Genomic DNA, 22,634 nt, shown 5'->3' on the forward strand with positions numbered 1-22,634 from the left:
CTTTAACCTCACAGTCATTGTACCAAATCCAAAGTGCTGGAGTACAGAGCCAAAACAACAAAAAATGTGTCACTGTCCCAAAACTTTTGGAGCTCACTGTATACAGTATGTATATTGTTTGTACATTTGGTTGTTTATTGGTTGTATATTGCTTGGTTGTATTAGTCAGGGTTTCAAGAGGGATTTTCTTGCCTGCGTAGTGGTGTGACAGACCATTACAGGAAGCCTCATAAAACCATGCTGTCTCAGCAGAGTGTTCAACCGAAACCACGGCCAACTCACTCTGATCCTCATCTACCACAGCCACATGGTTCACTCACCATCAACTCACCCCAGTCACCAAGAGCTGCATTCTTTAATATATTCAACAACAAAGCAAAACAAAATCAATCAAAACAAAACAACAACACAATGATACAAGGCATCCTTCATCATTATCATCCAGTGCTAACGTAACACAATTCTCCATCAACTATCCTCTCTATACAAAATACAAAATACAAAATCAACAAATGGAGAGAAAAAACCTTTAGGGAAAAAACGTTTTGGGGAAAAATACACAGTGAGGTTTGTCATGAAAGAAATAAGAAATATACACTATATGGCCTGTCTCCGGCCTTGGAGACAGTATTTGTTAAAGCAGGCCCACTTTAAGGACACACTCCATAAATTCTCTTTTCCCTGTGGCAGAAACATGAAATACAAACATAATTAACTTAAAACAAAACATCAGTGTGTTCCTGTTCCTCTTCTTTTTTGGTTGTCATACTTGTGGTTTGCATACCAGATTGTCACCTTCAAAAAAGTGTCAGTGTGCACTTTTTAACGGTGATCGAAGTTACGGATGATGCCTTTAACTCGTAGATCCAGTGCAACAGGATAGTCAAAGTTTCAGAGATACCAGAGAGAGTGTCTAGGTTAGAGGTTGGGGTCCAATCTATTTTCCTTCATAGTAAATGTGTCAAGGGATACTGATTGTTTTTCTATCACAAATGTTCTCTCCTTCCTCCACCACATCCTCCTTTCTGTTCCCTTCCTCCTATCCTCATTCTCTCTCAGAAGTCCATGGACATCGATCTCTGCTGAGACATCTCACAGATGGATCTCATGCTCATCCCTCTGCGTACATACACATCACACCTCCCTCCTTCCACCTCCTCTTCTCCCTCCTCTTCCATTACCCTATCCTCCCTCCCCCTTACCCGGTCCACCAGGCCCTCGCCTCCCACCAGTCCTACCTGTTTCATACTAGGCCAGCTCTTCTTCCTCAGGCTGCTGTTGACGCCTCTCAGAGAGGGTAGGGAGCCTGGCTGACCCTGGGTGAACTTGCCCCGGAAGGGGGGCAGCTCCATGGATCCTATGCCCACAGAAGAAGCACGTCGGCTGAGGTTGGCGGAGGCCTGGGAGCCACAGTGGTGCTCATGGATGCAGCGTGAAGTGGTGGAGGAACGTCTCAGAGCGTTGAGAGACTGGAGTTCTTCTGGTAGGTCGATGTCCGTAGACAACTCCTTAGGATGACAAAGATAATGATAACCATCTTCATACAGTGATCATCGTCATCATCCTCCTTACCACCGTCATCATCGTCATCATCACTACTTTATAAACTAAGTGAAGTAAAGCAAAGTAAAATACAGGACTAAAACATCAGTAGCATAATAAACTACACTGAACAAAAATATAAACCCAACATGTAGCTGAAATAAAAAATCCAAGAAATGCTCCAAAAGTACAAAAAGCTTATTTCTCTCAAATTTTGTGCAGACATTCATTTACATTCCTATTAGTGAGCATTTCTCTTTTGCCAATATAATCTGTCAAGAAGCTGATTAAACAGCATGATCATTGCAATTGGTATGCTGACTGCAGGAATGTCCAGCAGAGCTTTTACCAGACAATTGAATGTTAATTTCTCTACCATAAGCTGCCTCCAACGTCGTTTTAGAGAATTTGGCGGTACGTCCAACCGGCCTCACAACCGCAGACCACGTGCTTCTTCACCTGCGGGATCATCTGAGGGGAGGTGGGGGGTGGGGGATGCTGAGGAGTATTTCTGTCTGTAATAAAGCCCTTTTGTGGGGAAAAACTCATTCTGATTGGCAGAGCCTTGCTCCCCAGTGGGTGGGCCTATGCCCTTCCAGGCCCACTCATGGCTGCACCCCTGCCTAGTCATGAAATCCATAGATTTAATTTATTTCAATTGACTGATTTCCTTATATGAACTGTAACTCAGAAAAATCATTGACATTTTTGCATGTTGCGTTTTATATTTTGGTTTGGTATATATCATTAAGTCTAGATGTTAAACCCACCTTCTCTCTGAGTGAGAAGAGTTCGTAGTGCGGAGGTTCAAACACTTCCTTGAAGTCAGCTCCATTGAAAAGGGCACTCTTCCGCGCCACCACCTGTTAACATACAAGGGTTAGGATCCCACAAGCGTGATAGACGCTTTATTTCTCTCGACGACCCAGACCCATGCCACTCGTAAAATAGTAACGTGCTTCATTTTACGAATTTTGTTCATTCACACACAGACGATTGACTGTCAAACATAATTTGTAATATTTGTCAACATTTGGTTGCTTACACACCTTCTTGCGTGGCTGTTTGACCTGCACCAGTATGGAGATGATGAGGAGGAGGAGGACGAGTCCTGTAGACACACCTATAATTGTCCCATGGGTCTTAGTAATGTGATGGAATATACCTTTAGGCTTCTTCTCTACAGAGAGACAGAGAACGAGAGACTTAGGGTTCCAAAATTCCGATAACTTTTGCAAAATTCTTAGAAAACCTGGTGGAAGGATTCTGGATTTCCTGCTCATTCCCTACCGATTCCGGGAATCGTCCAACAAAAATGTGTTTTTCCTCTTGATGTGAAATATGAAGATGATATTATGAAAATATAATACAGTATAACATAACATGTGTCTCACCTTTACAGTTGCTCTCGTCCCAGGGAAAGACACAGTTCTGCACCCCGTTACACACCAGAGAGTTGTTGATGCACATGCTACTGTGACAGAAGAACATGTCGCCTGAACATGGGGCTGCAACACACACACGCACGCACACAGCACACACACACAAATCATTTTTTATTTCATCGATATGATGAGCCATTATGTTAGTTGTAACCTATACTAGCACAGTTATGCTACACTACATGACCAAAAGTATGTGGACGCCTGCTCGTCGAACATCTAATTCCAAAATCATTGGCATTCAAGTTCTTCCATACTGATCTCGACAAACCATTTCTGCATGGACCTTGCTTTGTGCACAGGGGCATTGTCTGTCATGCTGAAACAGGAAAGGGCTTTCCTCAAACTGTTGCCACAAAGTTGGAAGCACAGAATCGTCTAGAATGTCATTGTATGCTGTTGCGTTAAGATTTCCCTTCACTGGAACTAAGGTGCCTAGCCCGAACCATGAAAAACAGCCCCAGACCATTATTCCTCCTCCACCAAACTTTACAGTTGGCACTATGGATTGGAGCAGGTATAGTTCTCCTGTTCTCCTGCCATCCGCCAAACCCAGATTAGTCCGTTGGACTGGCAGATGGTTGAGTGTGATTCATCACTCCAGAACGCTTTTCCACTGCTCCAGAGTCCAATGGCGGCAAGAGTTACACGACTCCAGCCGATGCTTGGCATAGCAGATGATGATCTTAGGCTTGTGTGTGGCTGCTTGGCCACGGAAACCCATTTCATGAAACTCCTAATGAACAGTTCTTGTGCCGACGTTGATTCCAGAGGCGGTTTGGAACTCGGTAGCGAGTGTTGCAACCGAGGACAGACAATTTTTATGTGCTACGTGCTTCAGCACCCAGAAGTCCCGTTCTGTGAGCTTGTGTGGCCTACCACTTTGTGGCTGAGCAGTTGTTGCTTCTAGACATTTTCACTTCACAATAACAGCCCTTACAGTTGACCGGGGCAGCTCTAGCAGGGCATACATTTTACGAACTGACTTGTTGGACAGGTGGCATCCTATGACGGTGCCACATTGAAAGTCTCTTAGCTCTTCAGTAAGGCCATTTTACTGCCAATGTTTGTCTATGGAGATTGCATGGCTTTGTGCTCGATTTTATACACCTGAAATAGCCGAATCCACTCATTTGAAGGGGTGTCCACATACTTTTATATATATAGTGTATGTAAACCTATAGCGTAAGAGAAAAAAAAATCTGAAACAGCTATGTGAAGTCTCAGCTACAAGAGGATACAATTATGTTACAGTTTTTTACACTCGCTTTGGTGCTATTTTCATAAGTATGTGGTGAATTTGTAATGCCCGCTATTGTATGTTCAGAATGTTTGATTGTGCATTCGTTGTGGTTTCACACATCTTTCTGAGTCATTCATGCAAAAACATTCATCAGTGATTCATGCAAATGTTTTCTGTGAAATACCATGAGAACATTTAATTCAGTCACCAATACATCAGATAATGATAGGTTCACCATTTAGTTATTTTAACTACCATTAAAGCCAATAGCAAAAAATACAAGATACACATTGCAAAACTGTTATTTTTGCAGTGCTGAATGGAACCAAGTAGTAGATGGTAAATATATTCCATATAGTATTTGATTATAATTTGACATGCACCACACAGTACACATAGTACATAGGACAAATCATCAGAAATAGGGGTATTGTTAAACAGTTGGCTATTTTATATTTTGTATTTTTATTTAACTTCTACTTGGTCACAATCCCGGATCCGGGAGCACCCTCATCAGTAAAAAAGCTGACTAGCATAGCCTAGCATAGCGCCACAAGTAAATACTAGCATCTAAATATCATGAAATCACAAGTCCAAGACACCAGATGAAAGATACACATCTTGTGAATCCAGCCATCATTTCCGATTTTTAAAATGTTTTACAGCGAAAACACAATATGTATTTCTATTAGCTAACCACGATAGCAAAAGACTCAACCGCATATTTTCACCATTTTTTTACCGCATAGTTAGCTATCACAAATTCGACCAAATAAAGATATAAATAGTCACTAACCAAGAAACAACTTCATCAGATGACAGTCTGATAACATATTTATTGTATAGCATATGTTTTGTTCGAAAAATGTGCATATTTCAGGTATAAATCATAGTTTTACATTGCAGCCACCATCACAAATCTCACCAAAGCAGCTAGAATAACTACAGAGACCAACGTGAAATACCTAAATACTCATCATAAAACATTTATGAAAAATACATGGTGTACAGCAAATGAAAGACAAACATCTTGTGAATCCAGCCAATATTTCAGATTTACAGCGAAAACACAATATAGCATTATATTAGCTTACTACAATAGCCTACCACACAACCGCATTCATTCAACGCAACGTTAGCGATAGCGACAAAACCAGCAAAAGATATCTATTTTTTCACTAACCTTCACATTCTTCATCAGATGACAGTCCTATAACATCATATTACACAATACATATATGGTTTGTTCGAAAATGTGCATATTTAGCGGCACAAATCGTGGTTTTACAATGTGAATACGTTGTCAAAATGCAGAAATATTGTCCGGAGAAATCTTGGAGAGGCACCTAATCTAATCAAATAACTAATCAAAAACTTTACTAAAAAATACAGGTTGGACAGCAAATGAAAGATACACTAGTTCTTAATGCAACCGCTGTGTTAGATTTAAAAAAAATAACTTTAGTACGACATACAGCTTACGTTATAGCGAGACAGCGCCCAAAATAAGGGCGGAAAATACGTCTAAACATTTGACAGAAATACGAAATAACATCATAAATGGTTCCTACTATTTGATGAGCTTCCATCAGAATTTTGTACAAGGTGTCCTTTGTCCAGAATAATCGTTGTTCGGTTGTAGAATGTCGTCTTCATCTCTCGAATTAGCAACAAAAGCTAGCCATGTGGCGCAGGAGTGTCCAACGCACCATAACGCAAGACAAAGGAAATACCGAAAATCGCAATAAACTGATATGAACTGATATAAGTCGGTTTAAAATAACTAGTTTATGATGTTTTTAACACATATATCAAATAAAATCAGAGCCGGAGATATCTAACGTCTATAACGAAAGCTTTTCAGAACGCAATCCAGAAGTCCTTCTCGCGCCAAGCTGAACGGTGAAAAGACTGGTCTCGTTATTCCAAGAGGTCTTATTCGGCCTCAGATAAAGCTATACACCCCATTCCACTTCTCACTGTCTATTGACATCTAGTGGAAGGCGTATGCAGTGCATGTAGACCCATAGATTTCATGCAAATTAATAGGATGACCCTGGAACAGAACCCCCGATTTCAGATTTTTCAGTTCCTGACAGGAAGTTTGCTGCAAAATGAGTTCTGTTATACTCAGAGATATAATTCAAACGGTTTTAGAAACTAGAGAGTGTTTTCTATCCAATTGTAATAATAATATGCATATTGTACGAGCAAGAATTGAGTACGAGGCAGTTTAATTTGGGAACGATTTTTTACAAAGTGAAAACAGAAAAGGTTTAAAGGTTAAAGGTTTTAACCTTTATTTAACTAGGCAAGTCAGTTAAGAACAAATTCTTACAGTGAATTGCCTTCTAGTCTGTCCCAGATGCGAATATATGGATATTATTATTACCATTGGATAGAAAACACTCTGAAGTTTCTAAAACTGTTTGAATTATGTCTGTGAGTATAACAGAACTCATATGGCAAACTTCCAAACAGAAAGTGGAAATTCTGGGGCTGGTTGATGTTAAACTCATCGTCTATTCACATCCCAGTAAGATATGGATCTGTTCGCACTTCCAACGCCTTCCACTAGATGTCAACAGTCAGTAGAACGTGGAATGAAGCCTCTAGTGTGATGTGGGGCCGGATGGCAGCTATTTGAGTCAGTGGTCTGGCAGAATGCTAGTTCCTGGTCACGCGCGCTAGTCATGATATGGCCATGTGTTCCATTACTCTGTAGACAAAAACGAATGCTCCGGTTGGAACGTTATTGGATATATCCAAGATAATTGTGTAGTTTAGAGTAAATTGTCAAGGTAACCTAGCCAGCTACACTTTCAAACTAAGTCAACAACGCAGCCACTGCTAGCTAGCCTACTCCAACAGCCAGCAGCACTGTATCATTTTAGTCAATAAGATTTCTTTTTTTTTTGCAACGAAAGCTTAACTTTCTGAACATTCGAGACGTGTAGTGTCATTCCAATCTCCTTTGCATTAGCGTAGCCTCTTCTGTAGCCTGTCAACTATGTGTCTGTCTATCCCTCTTCTCTCCTCTCTGCACAGACCATACAAACGCTTCACACCGAGTGGCCGCCGCCCCTCTAACCTGGTGGTCCCAGCGCGCACGACCCACGTGGAGTTCCAGGTCTCCGGCAGCCTCTGGAACTGCCGATCTGCGGCCAACAAGGCAGAGTTCATCTCAGCCTATGCTTCCCTCCAGTCCCTCGACTTCTTGGCACTGACAGAAACATGGATTACCACAGATAACACTGCTACTCCTACTGCTCTCTCCTCGTCTGCCCACGTGTTCTCGCACACCCCGAGAGCTTCTGGTCAGCGGGGTGGTGGCACTGGGATCCTCATCTCTCCCAAGTGGACATTCTCTCTCTCTCCCCTGACCCATCTGTCTATCGCCTCCTTTGAATTCCATGCTGTCACAGTTACCAGCCCTTTCAAGCTTAACATCCTTATCATTTATCGCCCCCCAGGTTCCCTTGGAGAGTTCATCAATGAGCTTGACGCCTTGATAAGTTCCTTTCCTGAGGATGGCTCACCTCTCACAGTTCTGGGTGACTTTAACCTCCCCACGTCTACCTTTGACTCATTCCTCTCTGCCTCCTTCTTTCCACTCCTCTCCTCTTTTGACCTCACCCTCTCACCTTCCCCCCCTACTCACAAGGCAGGCAATACGCTTGACCTCATCTTTACTAGATGCTGTTCTTCCACTAATCTCATTGCAACTCCCCTCCAAGTCTCCGACCACTACCTTGTATCCTTTTCCCTCTCGCTCTCATCCAACACTTCCCACACTGCCCCCACTCGGATGGTATCGCGCCGTCCCAACCTTCGCTCTCTCTCCCCCGCTACTCTCTCCTCTTCCATCCTATCATCTCTTCCCTCTGCTCAAACCTTCTCCAACCTATCTCCTGATTCTGCCTCCTCAACCCTCCTCTCCTCCCTTTCTGCATCCTTTAACTCTCTATGTCCCCTATCCTCCAGGCCGGCTCGGTTCTCCCCTCCTGCTCCGTGGCTCGACGACTCATTGCGAGCTCACAGAACAGGGCTCCGGGCAGCCGAGCGGAAATGGAGGAAAACTCGCCTCCCTGCGGACCTGGCATCCTTTCACTCCCTCCTCTCTACATTCTCCTCTTCTGTCTCTGCTGCTAAAGCCACTTTCTACCACTCTAAATTCCAAGCATCTGCCTCTAACCCTAGGAAGCTCTTTGCCACCTTCTCCTCCCTCCTGAATCCTCCTCCCCCTCCCCCCTCCTCCTCCCTCTCTGCGGATGACTTCGTCAACCATTTTGAAAAGAAGGTCGACGACATCCGATCCTCGTTTGCTAAGTCAAACGACACCGCTGGTTCTGCTCACACTGCCCTACCCTGTGCTTTGACCTCTTTCTCCCCTCTCTCTCCAGATGAAATCTTGCATCTTGTGACGGCCGGCCGCCCAACAACCTGCCCGCTTGACCCTATCCCCTCCTCTCTTCTCCAGGCCATTTCCGGAGACCTTCTCCCTTACCTCACCTCGCTCATCAACTCATCCTTGACCGCTGGCTACGTCCCTCCCGCCTTCAAGAGAGCGAGAGTTGCACCCCTGCTGAAAAAACCTACACTCGATCCCTCCGATGTCAACAACTACAGACCAGTATCCCTTCTTTCTTTTCTCTCCAAAACTCTTGAACGTGCCGTCCTTGGCCAGCTCTCCTGCTATCTCTCTCAGAATGACCTTCTTGATCCAAATCAGTCAGGTTTCAAGACTAGTCATTCAACTGAGACTGCTCTTCTCTGTGTCACGGAGGCGCTCCGCACTGCTAAAGCTAACTCTCTCTCCTCTGCTCTCATCCTTCTAGACCTATCGGCTGCCTTTGATACAGTGAACCATCAGATCCTCCTCTCCACCCTCTCCGAGTTGGGCATCTCCGGCGCGGCCCACGCTTGGATTGCGTCCTACCTGACAGGTCGCTCCTACCAGGTGGCGTGGCGAGAATCTGTCTCCGCACCACGTGCTCTCACCACTGGTGTCCCCCAGGGCTCTGTTCTAGGCCCTCTCCTATTCTCGCTATACACCAAGTCACTTGGCTCTGTCATATCCTCACATGGTCTCTCCTATCATTGCTATGCAGACGACACACAATTAATCTTCTCCTTTCCCCCTTCTGATAACCAGGTGGCGAATCGCATCTCTGCATGTCTGGCAGACATATCAGTGTGGATGACGGATCACCACCTCAAGCTGAACCTCGGCAAGACGGAGCTGCTCTTCCTCCCGGGGAAGGACTGCCCGTTCCATGATCTCGCCATCACGGTTGACAACTCCATTGTGTCCTCCTCCCAGAGTGCTAAGAACCTTGGCGTGATCCTGGACAACACGCTGTCGTTCTCAACTAACATCAAGGCGGTGACCCGTTCCTGTAGGTTCATGCTCTACAACATTCGCAGAGTACGACCCTGCCTCACACAGGAAGCGGCGCAGGTCCTAATCCAGGCACTTGTCATCTCCCGTCTGGACTACTGCAACTCGCTGTTGGCTGGGCTCCCTGCCTGTGCCATTAAACCCCTACAACTCATCCAGAACGCCGCAGCCCGTCTGGTGTTCAACCTTCCCAAGTTCTCTCACGTCACCCCGCTCCTCCGCTCTCTCCACTGGCTTCCAGTTGAAGCTCGCATCCGCTACAAGACAATGGTGCTTGCCTACGGAGCTGTGAGGGGAACGGCACCTCCGTACCTTCAGGCTCTGATCAGGCCCTACACCCAAACAAGGGCACTGCGTTCATCCACTTCTGGCCTGCTCGCCTCCCTACCTCTGAGGAAGTACAGCTCCCGCTCAGCCCAGTCAAAACTGTTCGCTGCTCTGGCACCCCAATGGTGGAACAAACTCCCCCACGACGCCAGGTCAGCGGAGTCAATCACCACCTTCCGGAAACACCTGAAACACCACCTCTTTAAGGAATACCTAGGATAGGATAAAGTAATCCTTCTAACCCCCCCCCCTTAAAAGAGTTAGATGCACTATTGTAAAGTGGTTGTTCCACTGGATATCATAAGGTGAATGCACCAACTTGTAAGTCGCTCTGGATAAGAGCGTCTGCTAAATGACTTAAATGTAAATGTATATGATAACAACATCCTGAAGATTGATTCTCTACTTAATTTGACCAGTTTATTCGACCTGGAATATAACTTTTTTAAGTTTTCGTCCGAGTTCGCCTGGACCGGTGCCAGCGTTTGGACATGTGAACTAAACGTGCCTGCAAAAGTACACTAGTAATGGACATTATCGAACAAAACAACGATTTATTGTGGAAATAGGATTCCTGGCACTGCATTCTGGTGAAAGATCATCAAAGGTAAGGGAATATTTATGATGTAATTTCGTATTTCTGTTGACTCCAACAAGGCGGAGAAATGTTGTGTATTTCTGAGCGCCGTCTCAGATTATTGCTGTCACGTTCTGACCATTGTTCTTTTGTGTTTTCGTTGTTTTAGTGTTGGTCAGGACGTGAGCTGAGTATGCATTCTATGTTGTCTGTTTCTATGTGGGTTTCTTGTTTGGCCTGATATGGTGCTCAATCAGAGACAGGTGTTTTGCGTTGTCTCTGATTGGGAACCATATTTAGGTAGCCTGTTTTGTGTTGGGGTTTGTGAGTGGTTGTCTTCTGTCTTTGTGTCTATGCACCAGATAGGACTGTTTCGGTTTTTCACGTTTGTTGTTTTGGTATTTTGTAGTGTTCACATTTTTGTCATTATTAAAACATGATAAACACTAACCACGCTGCACTTTGGTCCGATCCCTGCTACACCTCCTCTTCAGACGAAGAGGAGGAAATCTGCCGTTACAGAACCACCCACCAAAAGAGGACCAAGCAGCGTGGTAACGGGCAGCAGCGGCAACAGCAGCAGCAGCGGCCAAGTACACACGACTCCTGGACATGGGAGGAAATTCTGGACGGTAAGGGACCCTGGGTTCAAGCTGGAGAATATCGCCGCCCTCGTGAAGAGCTGGAGGCAGCTAAAGCCGAGTAGCGGTGGTATGAGGAGGCAGAACGCAAGCGTGGCTAGAAGCCAGAGAGGCAGCCCCAAAAATTTCTTAGGGGGGGGCACACGGGGAGTGTGGCGAAGTCACGTTGGAGACTTGCGCCAACTTCCCGCGCTTACCGTGGAGAGCAAGAGTACGGGCAGACACCGTGTTATGCGGAAGAGCGCACGGTGTCTCCTGTACGTGTGCATAGCCCGGTGCGGTACATCCCAGCTCCTCGTATCGGCCGGGCTAGAGTGGGCATCGAGCCAGGTGCCATGAAGCTGGCTCAACGCATCTGGTCTCCAGTGCGTCTCCCTGGGCCGGTGTACATGGCACCAGCCTTACGCATGGTGTCCCCCGTTCGCCAGCACAGCCCAGTGCGGGTTATTCCACCTCGCCGCACTGGCCGGGCTAAGGGGAGTATTCAACCAGGTAAGGTTGGGCAGGCTCGGTGCTCAAGAGCTCCAGTACGCCTTCACGGTCCGGTATATCCGGTGCCACCTCCTCGCACCAGCTCAGTACCACCAGTGCATACACCACGCACCAGGCTTCCTGTGCGTCTCCAGAGCCCTGTTCCTCCTCCACGCACTCGCCCTGTGGTGCGTGTCTCCAGCCCGGTACCACCAGTTCCGGCACCACGCACCAAGCCTACTGTGCGCCTCAGCAGGTCAGAGTCTGCCGTCTGCCCAGCGTAGCCTGCGCTGCCCGTCTGCCCAGCGCCACCTGCGCTACCCGTCTGCCCAGCGCCACCTGCGCTGCCCGTCTGCCCAGCGCCGTTTGAGCTGCCCGTCTGCCCAGCGCCATCTGAGCCGCCCGTCTGCCCAGCGCCATCTGAGCCGCCCGTCTGTCCAGCGCCATCTGAGCCGCCCATCTGTCCTGAGCCGCTAGAGCCATCCATCAGTCAGGAGCCGCCAGAGCCGCCCGCCAGTCAGGAGCCGCCGGAGCCGCCCGCCAGTCAGGAGCCGCCGGAGCCGCCCGCCAGTCAGGAGCCGCCGGAGCCGCCCGCCAGTCAGGAGCCGCCGGAGCCGCCCGCCAGTCAGGAGCTGCCAGAGCCGCCCGCCAGTCAGGAGCTGCCCTTCAGTCATGAGCTGCCCTCCAGTCATGAGCTGCCCTTCAGTCATGAGCTGCCCTCCAGTCATGAGCTGCCCTTCAGTCATGAGCTGCCCTTCAGTCATGAGCTGCCATTCAGTCCGGAGCTGCCATTCAGTCCGGAGCTGCCCTTCAGTCCGGAGCTGCCCTTCAGTCCGGAGCTGCCCTTCAGTCCGGAGCTGCCCTTCAGTCCAGAGCTGCCCTCAGCCATGAGCTACCTCTCAGTCATGAGCTACCTCTCAGTCATGAGCTACCTCTCAGTCATGAGCTACCTCTCAGTCATGAGCTGCCCCTCAGTCCTGAGCTGCCCCTCAGTCCTGAGCTGCCCCTCAGTCCGGAGCTGCCTCTCAGTCCGGAGCTGCTTCTTCAGTCCAGAGCTGCTTCTTCAGTCCAGAGGCGTCTTTCAGTCCAGAAGTGTCCCTCAGTCCTGTGGGCTCATTTAGTAGGGTTCCCAGGCCAGGGTCGGCGGCGAGGGTCGCCGCTCAAAGGAGGACACTAAAGCGGACAAAGACTATGGTGGAGTGGGGTCCACGTCCTGCGCCAGAGCCGCCACCGCGGCTGATATGGTTCTCAATCAGAGACAGGTGTTTTGCGTTGTCTCTGATTGGGAACCATATTTAGGTAGCCTGTTTTGTGTTGGGGTTTGTGGGTGGTTGTCTTCTGTCTTTGTGTCTATGCACCAGATAGGACTGTTTCGGTTTTTCACATTTGTTGTTTTGGTATTTTGTAGTGTTCACGTTTTTGTCATTATTAAAACATGATAAACACTAACCATGCTGCGCTTTGGTCCGATCCCTGCTACACTTTAGGAAAAAGCATACCATGCAATTGTAACGGCAGATTTCCTCCTCTTCGTCTGAAGAGGAGGAAATCTGCCGTTACAATTGCATGGTATGCTTTTTCCTAAAGTTTTTAAAAAATCTGACACAGCGGTTGCATTAAGAACAAGTGTATCTTTAATTATATGTAAAAGATGTATCTTTCATCAAAGTTTATCATGAGTATTTCTGTTATTTGACGTGGCTCTCTGTAATTACCCCGGATATTTTAGAGGCATTTCTGAACATGGCGCCAATGTAAACCGAGATTTGTGGATATAAATATGCACATTATCGAACAACACATAAATGTATTGTGTAACATGATGTCCTATGAGTGTCATCTGATGAAGATTATCAAAGGTTAGTGATTCATTTTATCTCTATTTCTGCTTTTGTGACTCTATCTTTGGCTGGGAAAAATGGCTGTGTGTTTTTTGGATTTGGTGGTGATCTAACATAAATACAGTATATGTTGTGTTTTCGCTGTAAAACATTTTAAAAATCGGACACGATGGGTAGATTAACAAGATGTTTATCTTTCATTTGCTGTATTGGACTTGTTAATGTGTGAAAGTTACATATTTCAAAAAATATATATTTGAATTACGCACGCTGCCTTTTCAGCGGAATGTTGTGGGTGTTCCGCTAGCGGAACCCCTGGGCTAGAAAGGATAATGGCCGGAATGGAGTAAATGGAATGGTGTCACATTTCTTTTGGTTTTCATGTGTTTTATATCATTCCATTTATTCCATACCAGCCATTACACTATTCCAGCCATTATTAGGGTCGGTCCTCTTTTCAGCAGCCTCCACTGATTTCTGCCCAATGGAACATTGTACAAGATCACATTTTCTACATGACTTGTCAACTAATACAGTATCACCTGTTTCTCAGCTTACAGTGTATCAATGAAATTCAGATATTGAGTGGAATATCTTGTAATACAACCCAGGTATTTCAGCAGTGCATTTTATACTACACTATCATTCCAAATGGTAGCACATAGTGGAAAAAGTCACTATGTGCTACCATTTGTAATTATAGTGTAGTATAAAATGCACTGCTGAAATACCTGGGTTGTATAACAATATATTCCACTCATTATTTGAATTTCATTGATACACCTGAGTCACATCCATATATGATTTGGTTTAACATTCAAACATAAAATGCTGTCAAATTGATACGTTTATGAGGTAGAAATATAGAATTTTACAGTGTTCAGCAGTTATCAAACTATATACGTTAACTAGGCACTACATCACTTTGGCTCAGTAGTTACCAGTTTGAGTAGTTTGATAAAGTGATAATTAATTGTATTGTTAACAAATGACAATAAATTATATCAAAAGTAAAGTGAATATTGAATTTTGAAAAGCAGATACTTAAAGAGTGATTTGGTGCAGTGAACAAGTGACTTTGTGAATGTTTTTGTTTTACTCAGTCAGTTGAAAATGTCCTTAGAGTTTTGAAACATGAGCCATTTTGATGATCTGTTTTGATTTTTGTGCTTAAGAGTTGTGAAAATGTACCACATACTGTACTTGTAAAGAAAATCACGAAAGTGATAAAAAAAAAGTAAGTATGAGCAATAGAAATACAGGAGAGTTACAAAGAGGTCAAGTGAGAGAGACACACAGTAGATAAGGATGAGATGAAGAAAGCGGGAAAGGGGAAGCGTAAGACAGATTCAGTGAAAGAGTGAGCCTGTGAGGGAAAGAGAGAGAGAGATAGAGAGAGTGATAGAGAGGTAAAGTGAGTGCGTGATAGACTCATGGTAGGCCAAACAGGTGAAGAAAGGGGTGAAGAGAAAGACAGAAAGAACGTGTTGGACTCACGGTCTGCGAAAGACGTGAAGAGCATGCGAAAGCGGCTGAGTCTGCTGCCTTCGTCGGCCCACATCCTGACCACGCCCACCCCGTTGTCAAGCATTACGTCAGTGGCAACGGTACTGCAGAACTTGGCCTGCAGCGACCATGATGTCACAGTAAATAAACAATTAATTAAAACGATAAAACATGATGATATGACAAACAAAAAGTATGACAACAATAAACTCATTATCACATGTATCACTGCACAACCTTTTTTCCGATAAGTAGGTAATATTGATTAGTGCTAACTTTAGTTTTATTATGAATGCGCACAATGTGGGAATGATATGCATTACTGCATAGTAGTGAGTGAGCGAGTGAGTCAGTGAATGAGTTCTCATTTCAACTCCTACCTTGAGGTCCTCTATGGCACTGCTGCCGTCGTACACGGCCACAAAGTTCTTCTTACACTCGTTGGAATTCTCCAGCTGATACTCCAGAAACCGCAGGTAGATCTGACCAAGACAAAAGGGAGAGAAACAGATGGATGGAGGGAGTGGAGGGAGTTGTTAAAGAGGGTAGATATAGATATTTAGATATAGATTTTTAGATATAGATATTTAGATATAGAGAGTTGAGACATGTCATAGAGGTGTAATAGACCTTGAAGTTGGGCGGAGCTCGTATGGTCCAGATACAGTCGACCGCCTGGTCAGGTTTGACTTTGTCCTCCTCCTCCACCTGACCGGACCGGATCATACCATCAGCTCCACTTAGCTCAAACTGACAGTCTGACAGATAGGGGGGGAGGGGGGAGGAGAGAGAGGGAAAGACAGGGAGAAAGAGAGGTGATACGGTGGGATGAAGAAACACATATGATCTTGTTAAATCCAGTTAAATAAAGTGTTATATTATTATTATCTAGTTGAAGAAGGGGTTAAAGTGTTGATAAATTACCTGGAATAGGATTTAATATTCCTCCCACGTGGAGGTGAAACTCTGGATCTGAAAAGAAGCTGAAGTCAATGTTTGCTCCTAAGATGTGTTACCTACAGTAAAGTGCTAACTGTGGTTGAGGGAAATTACTTGCAGAAAATATGTACTGGACCCTGACGGCTAGATGTGTTATGTTGGATTGAGTTAGCCACTCCCTGCAGTAAAAGTGTGTGTTGTAGTTCATTAGCTGTGGTTCAGGTAAATTACTTGCGGTAAAGGTAAGTATAGAAGTGTATTACCTGTGTAAAAGGTGTGTTGTGGTTCATTAGCTGTGGCTTAGGTAAATTACCTGCGGTAAAGGTGTACTGGACCCTGAAGCCCAGTCCCTCCAGCTCCTCATCACTGGAGAAGCGGATCCAGATGAATCGTCCGCTGGAGAGCACCAGGCCTGGGCTGGAGGAGCCACAGAAGCGGTTGATCAGAGGAGAGAAACTGAACGGACCATCTCTCACCTCGATGTGGTCGAAACGACACTCAAAGGATGGCTCAATGTAAAAGATGTCATCAAACAGAAGCTCGATCCTCTGACGGGGCAGGGCTGGGAGGGGAAGGAGAGTAGGTGTCACTATTTGGCCAAGGTAGAAAGGGCGCAAATATGACGCTCTGTGTCAAGATATGTAAGAGTTTTAATCGATGTGTGTGTGTGTGTGTGTGTGTGTGTGCGTGCGTGCGTGCGTGCATGTGTGTGTGCGTGTGTGTGTGTTACCTTCCAGTATGTAGAGGCACTCCTTGTTGGGAGGGTAGATTTTAGGGTAGTTTGGAGAACTGAACTGCCCCCCGTTGATGTTTCTGATCCAGGTGCCACACTGTCGGGCATTCTGGGAAATCTTACCCACATTCTGAGAGTCTACGGATGCCATGGAAAAAACAATCACACCACACACCAGGAAGTAAACATTTATTAGTACAGTGATGTCACCGATATTATTCAGGTGTAGAAACAGCTTGATTATGCGGGTACTTATATATAATGGGGGTGACTCCAAAAGCACTGTCTTAGTTTGATTTTCAAAACTTGAAATTAACACACATGAATTAACGTATGTATTCCTTGAAAGACATCACATACTCAACAAATCACAACTGAGTTTCTGTGACATTTCAGATATTAAATACACTGAACAAAAATATAAACGCAACATGCAACAATTTCAAAGAATTTACTGAGTTACAGTTCATATACGAAATCAGTCAATTTAAATAAATTTATTAGCTCCTAATCTATGTATTTCACATGACTGGGGATACAGTATGTATCTACTGGCCACAGAAAGCTTTAAAAAAAATAGGCCTCAGGACCTCGTCATGGTATTTTTGTGCATTCAAATTGCCATCGATAAAATGCAATTGTGTTCGTTGTTCGTAGCTTATGCCTACCCATACCATAACCCCACCGCCACGATGGGGCACTCTGTTCACAACCTTGACATCAGCAAACCGCTCGTCCACACACCGCCATACACGTGGTCTGCGGTTGTGAGGCTGGTTGGACGTACTGCCAAAATCTCTAAAACAACGTTGAAGGCGGCTTATGTCAAAGAAATGAACATTACATTCTTTGCAACAGCTCTGGTGGACATTCCTGCAGTCAGCATGCTAATTGCACACTCCCTCAAAACTTGAGACATCTGTGGAATTGTGTTATGTGACAAAACGGCACATTTTAAAGTGGCCTTTCATTGTACCTAGCACAAGGTGCACCTGTATAATGATCATGCTGTTTAATAAGCTTCTTGATATGCCACACCTGTCAGGTGGATGGATTATGTTGGCAAATAAAAAAATCTATACAATGACAACTGTTGACACAGCAGATGCTGCCTGCTATGTATTATAGGTATCTTTCATACAAATCTTAACTTTGTGACCCATTCTATATATCTGTTGTTCGTCATGTAGGTTGAAAGGGGTGTATCTTTCCTATAAAAGATCTCAGTAGCCTTTGTGTTGCCGCTCTCAACGGATCATTAGAAACGGTGATTTGTCGACAAGCCATTGCTATTGCAAAGCTCTCACTATTAAAGATTTAGTTTAAGTATAACTCTGACTTGTGTGATAAGTTTGTCTCTCCTCATTTGATAGTAAAGAAATTAACCACCACATGCCCAAAATTTGTGAGCAATAAGATTTTTGTGCATATTGAACATTTCTGGGATCTTTTATTTCAGCTCATGAAACAAGGGACCAACATATTACATGTTGCATTTATATTCTTGTTCATTGAATTAAAACAAACATTCACCCTAAATAGAACACATTTCTGCCATACAAATGAGATCACACCCACCTTTGGTTTTCTGTGCCAGTGCAAAGCCTTCCTCTATCAGAAAGAGAGCTACCCAGACTGGATGGGGGTTGAATAGGGCATAGAGAGTAAATCAGGAGAGAGAGAGAGAGAGAGAGAGAGAGAGAGAGAGAGAGAGAGAGAGAGAGAGAGAGAGAGAGAGAGAGAGTTTGAGGGATAAAGAATAAAAAGACAGACACTCTGAAACCCGAGGACCATCAGCGGCGCAGCTGCTACTGGTGTTTCAGTGTGGCAAGAGACAGCGCGCTGAGGGAGCTGTCACTTCAGCATCACTGGGCCGCTTGCGCACTGAATCACCCGCTTTTCTACCACGAGCTGATGTGGGCATCATGCGCCTCTGACTAATGTCTGTCAACTGAGCATCCATTGCTGATGAAAAGGAAAAGGAAATGGATACACAAACGCATGCAGGCTCGCGCGCGCAAACACAACACACGCGCAAACACAACACATACGCAAACAGAGGCCGACCAGCAAAACAACCACACCAAGAAAGAGGCTGACGGATGGCACACACACCCACACCCAGTCTAAACTCACATATGTACATCTCCTCCTCCGCTCAGTTTCCTCACAGGATGGCTTGCTGTTAATAGGCTACAAAGCTTTTCTTCGTTCCTTGCTTTCTTCCTTACATACCCGCCTCCTTTACGCTTATCAGGGTAAAACGTTATAATCGACTTTTACAAACCACAACTTTCCTCATAGAATGCAATTGACACTATCTCGCCGCTGATAAGACACTGCTACGTGTTTTTGTTAAAAGCTCCAAATATAGACATATACAATGTAATTGATCGATTGATTGATCAACGACTCCGAATCCCTGTCATCTCAAATAATGAAAAAAAATGAACGGAAATCATCATTATCCCAAAACTGGCTACTTGTTCAATAAAAATCCCACGAAGTGATGAAGCCTCTGTAAATATTGCTTCTTTGTGTAGATGGGTAAAGCATTGTTTTGAGAAACATGAAACTAAAAGTTCTGTTTCATTTGTAGGTTCAGCCATTCAGAGAAAGAGACTCTCTCACTCTCTCTCTCGGAACTAGCTGGCTGCGGCCCTTTTTAAAGATTGGACACTGCTGGCGCAGGCACCGCAGTAGCTATCGCGCATGCACCCCCCCCCCCCCCCCCCCCCTCCATGATTCCCTTTACTCCTTCGTTTTTTTTCGAGCGTTTGATTAATAGGGATAACCAACTTTCGTTATTTTTGATTTGATTGTTTAATTACCAAAAAAATAAAAATAATAATAATCATGTTTTCAATTGTTTTTGTTTCAGCAGTGTCTCTCTACCTGTCACCCACCCACCCACGCACGCACCCACACACACACGCACATGCAGGCTGTGCCAGAAGCACATTATTCTTATTATGCATCTAATACACTCAATTCAATTTAAGGGGCTTTATTGGCATGGGAAGCATGTTTACACTGTCAACGCAAGTGAAATTAATAATAAACAAAAGTGAAATAAACAATACAACATTTACAGTAAACATTACACTTACAAAAGTTCCAGAGGAATAGTATGGCTATATGCAGTGTTGTGACGATGTGCAAATAGTTAAAGCACAAAAGGGAAAATAAATAAACATAAACATGGTTTGTATTTACAATAGTGTTTCTTCTTCACTGGTTGCCCTGGTCATAAATCTTGCTACTGTGATGGCACACTGTGGTATTTCACCCAATAGATATGAGAGTTTATCAAAATGGGATTTGTTTTCAGATTATTTGTGGGTCTGTGTAATCTGAGGGAAATATGTGTCTCTAATATGGTCATACAGTTCCAAAATGGCGTAGCAGTCAGACGTCTTCATCCTGTCGTGTCCCTTGTATATATCTTTTTCTTCTATCTACCTACCAGCTATCAGTTAGAAAACCATTGCTAGTGGTCATCAGCTAACCTTTAGCTCGGAAAGCTCTCGCCAGTTCGAACAACGTGACTCAAACCAGAGCATAACGGACCTATTTCTCTCCATATCCCCGGATTCCTACCGCAAACTCTGAACATTTTCTTCTGGATCTTCGCAACTAGCTAACCGCAATCCCGGGTGACCACTCCTGGCTAGCGTTTCCATCACGGAGCAAGCACCAATTAGCCTGAAGCTACCCGGCCAGGGCTCCTGTGCTACCACCGAAGCCCACTCCTGGGCTACAATATACGGACCCCTTCTACTGCTGGTATGGGGCACGGAACCCCGCCGATCCTCTACGACTGGAATACCGACATAATCTGCCCTAGGACTCCAACAGGCCCCTCAGGCACGACGCCCGCTGAAGGCCCATTCTGCTAACCTGCTAGGCCTGCTACCTACCTAGAGCTACCTGGAACCCTACTAATTCCACGACTGGTCTATCGACGTCACCGCACGAAGAGGCAAAAACAGACTTACCCCCATCGCGACGTCCCCCAAAGGCTAACTTGCCTGCCCCGGTCTGCTAACTGCTAGCTTGCCTGCCCCGGTCTGCTAACTGCTAGCTTGCCTGCCCCGGTCTGCTAACTGCTAGCCCCTGCTAACTGCTTGCTTGCTAACCCGGTCTGCTAACTGCTAGCTTGTTTAGCCCCGGCCTACTAACTGTTAGCTTGTTAGCATTGGCCTGCTAACTGTCTCAATCGCTGTGTCCCCAGTCAGCCCAACCACTCACTGGGCCCATATGTTCACTTGGCTACGCATGCCTCTCTCTAATATCAATATGCCTCGTCCATTACTGTCCTGGTTAGTGATTACTGTCTTATTTCACTGTAGAGCCTCTAGCCCTGCTCAATATTCCTTAACCAACCGTGTTGTTCCGCCTCCTACATATGCGATGACATCATCTGGTTTAAACATCTCTAGAGACTATATCTCTCTCATCATTACTCAATGCCTAGGTTTACCTCCAATGTACTCACATCCTACCTTACCTTTGTCTGTACACTATGCCTTGAATCTATGCTATTGAGCCCAGAAACCTGCTCCTTCTACTCTCTGTTCCGAACGTGCTAGATGGCCAGTTCGTATAGCATTTAGCCGTACCCTTATTCTACTTCTCCTCTGGTGATGTCGAGGTTAATCGAGGTCCTGCAGTGCCTAGCCCCACTCCCCAGGTGCTCTCATTTGTTGACTTCTGTAACCGTAAAAGCCTTGGTTTCATGCATGTTAACATTATAAGCCTACTCCCTAACTTTGTTTTACTCACAGCTTTAGCACACTCTGCCAACCCGGATGTCTTAGCCGTGTCTGAATCCTGGCTTAGGAAAACCCCTGAAATCTCCATCGCAAACTATAACATTTTCTGCCAAGTTAGAACTGGCAAAGGGGGCAGTGTTGCAATCTACTGCAAAGATAGCCTGCAGAGTTCTGTATTACTATCCAAGTCTGTACCCAAACAATTCGAGCTTCTACTTCTAAAAAGAGACTTTCCAGAAACAAGTCTCTCACTGTTGCCGCTTGCTATAGACCTCCCTCTGCCCCCAGCTGTGCCCTCGATACCATATGTGAATTGATTGCCCCCCATCTATCTTCTTAGCTCGTGCTACGAGGTGACCTAAACTGGGACATGCTTAACACCCCGGCCATCCTATAATCTAAGCTTGATGCCCTCAATCTCACAGAAATTATCAATGAACCTACCAGGTACAACTCCAAATCCGTAAACACGGGCACCCTCATAGATGTCATCCTAACTAACTCGCCCTCCAAATACACCTCTGCTGTTTTCAATCAAGATCTCAGCGATAACTGCCTCATTGCCTGCATCCGTAATGGGTCGGCGACCAAACGACCACCCTTCATCACTGTCAAACGCTCCCTAAAACACTTCTGCGAGCAGGCCTTTCTAATCGACCTGGCCGGAGTATCCTGGAATGACATTGACCTCATCCCGTCAGAAGATGTTGCCTGGCTATTCTTTAAAAGTGCCTTCCTCACCATCTTAAATAAGCATGCCCCATTCATAAATTTAGAACTAGGAATAGATATAGTCCTTGGTTCAACCCAGACCTGTCTGCCCTTGACCAGCACAAAAACATCCTGTGGTGTTCTGCATTAGCATCGAACAGCCCCCGTGATATGCAACTTTTCAGGGAAGTTAGGAACAAATATACACAGGCAGTTAGGAAAGCAAAGGCTAGCTTTTTCAAACAGAAATTTGCATCCTGTAGTACTAACTCAAAAAAGTTCTGGGACACTGTAAAGTCCATGGAGAATAAGAGCCCCTCCCAGCTGCCCACTGCTCTGAGGCTAGGAAACACTGTCACCACCGATAAATCCACTATAATTGAGAATTTCAATAAGAATTTCTCTACGGCTGGCCATGCTTTCCACCTGGCTACCCCTACCCCGGTCAGCTGCCCGGCACCCTCCACAGCAACCCGCCAAAGCCC

General features: G+C 45.3%; 1 protein-coding gene across 2 annotated transcripts; it reads right to left on the reverse strand.

The window, feature by feature from the left end:
* Positions 1-336: 336 nt before the first annotated feature.
* Positions 337-19,310, reverse strand: neto2b (neuropilin (NRP) and tolloid (TLL)-like 2b). Of its 2 annotated transcripts, XM_071343400.1 has the most exons (12): positions 18,800-19,310; positions 18,242-18,298; positions 16,661-16,801; positions 16,244-16,492; positions 15,916-15,963; positions 15,622-15,749; positions 15,372-15,473; positions 14,983-15,109; positions 2,937-3,050; positions 2,592-2,722; positions 2,313-2,405; positions 337-1,508 (listed from the first exon to the last, which is right to left on the reverse strand). In XM_071343400.1, exons 1-12 carry the CDS (start codon positions 18,807-18,809, stop codon positions 1,056-1,058), a joined length of 1,653 nt encoding a protein of 550 aa, XP_071199501.1. In that variant the 5' UTR covers positions 18,810-19,310; the 3' UTR covers positions 337-1,055. The 2 variants fall into 2 exon arrangements, with proteins under 2 accessions (XP_071199501.1, XP_071199502.1); XM_071343401.1 differs by lacking the exon at positions 18,242-18,298.
* Positions 19,311-22,634: the final 3,324 nt, after the last annotated feature.

Source organism: Salvelinus alpinus, chromosome 15, assembly GCF_045679555.1.
Source record: "Salvelinus alpinus chromosome 15, SLU_Salpinus.1, whole genome shotgun sequence".
In the NCBI taxonomy this organism is placed as follows: Eukaryota; Metazoa; Chordata; class Actinopteri; order Salmoniformes; family Salmonidae; genus Salvelinus; species Salvelinus alpinus.

Bases quoted from the DNA above. Each gene is read 5' to 3' on its own strand.
- neto2b (XM_071343400.1), bottom strand. The intron at 15,964-16,243 runs GTAATTTACCTA...GCTTCTTTTCAG, and splicing joins CCAGTACACCTTTACCGCAG to ATCCAGAGTTTCACCTCCAC. The intron at 1,509-2,312 runs GTGGGTTTAACA...TGTCATCCTAAG, and splicing joins TCTTCTCACTCAGAGAGAAG to GAGTTGTCTACGGACATCGA.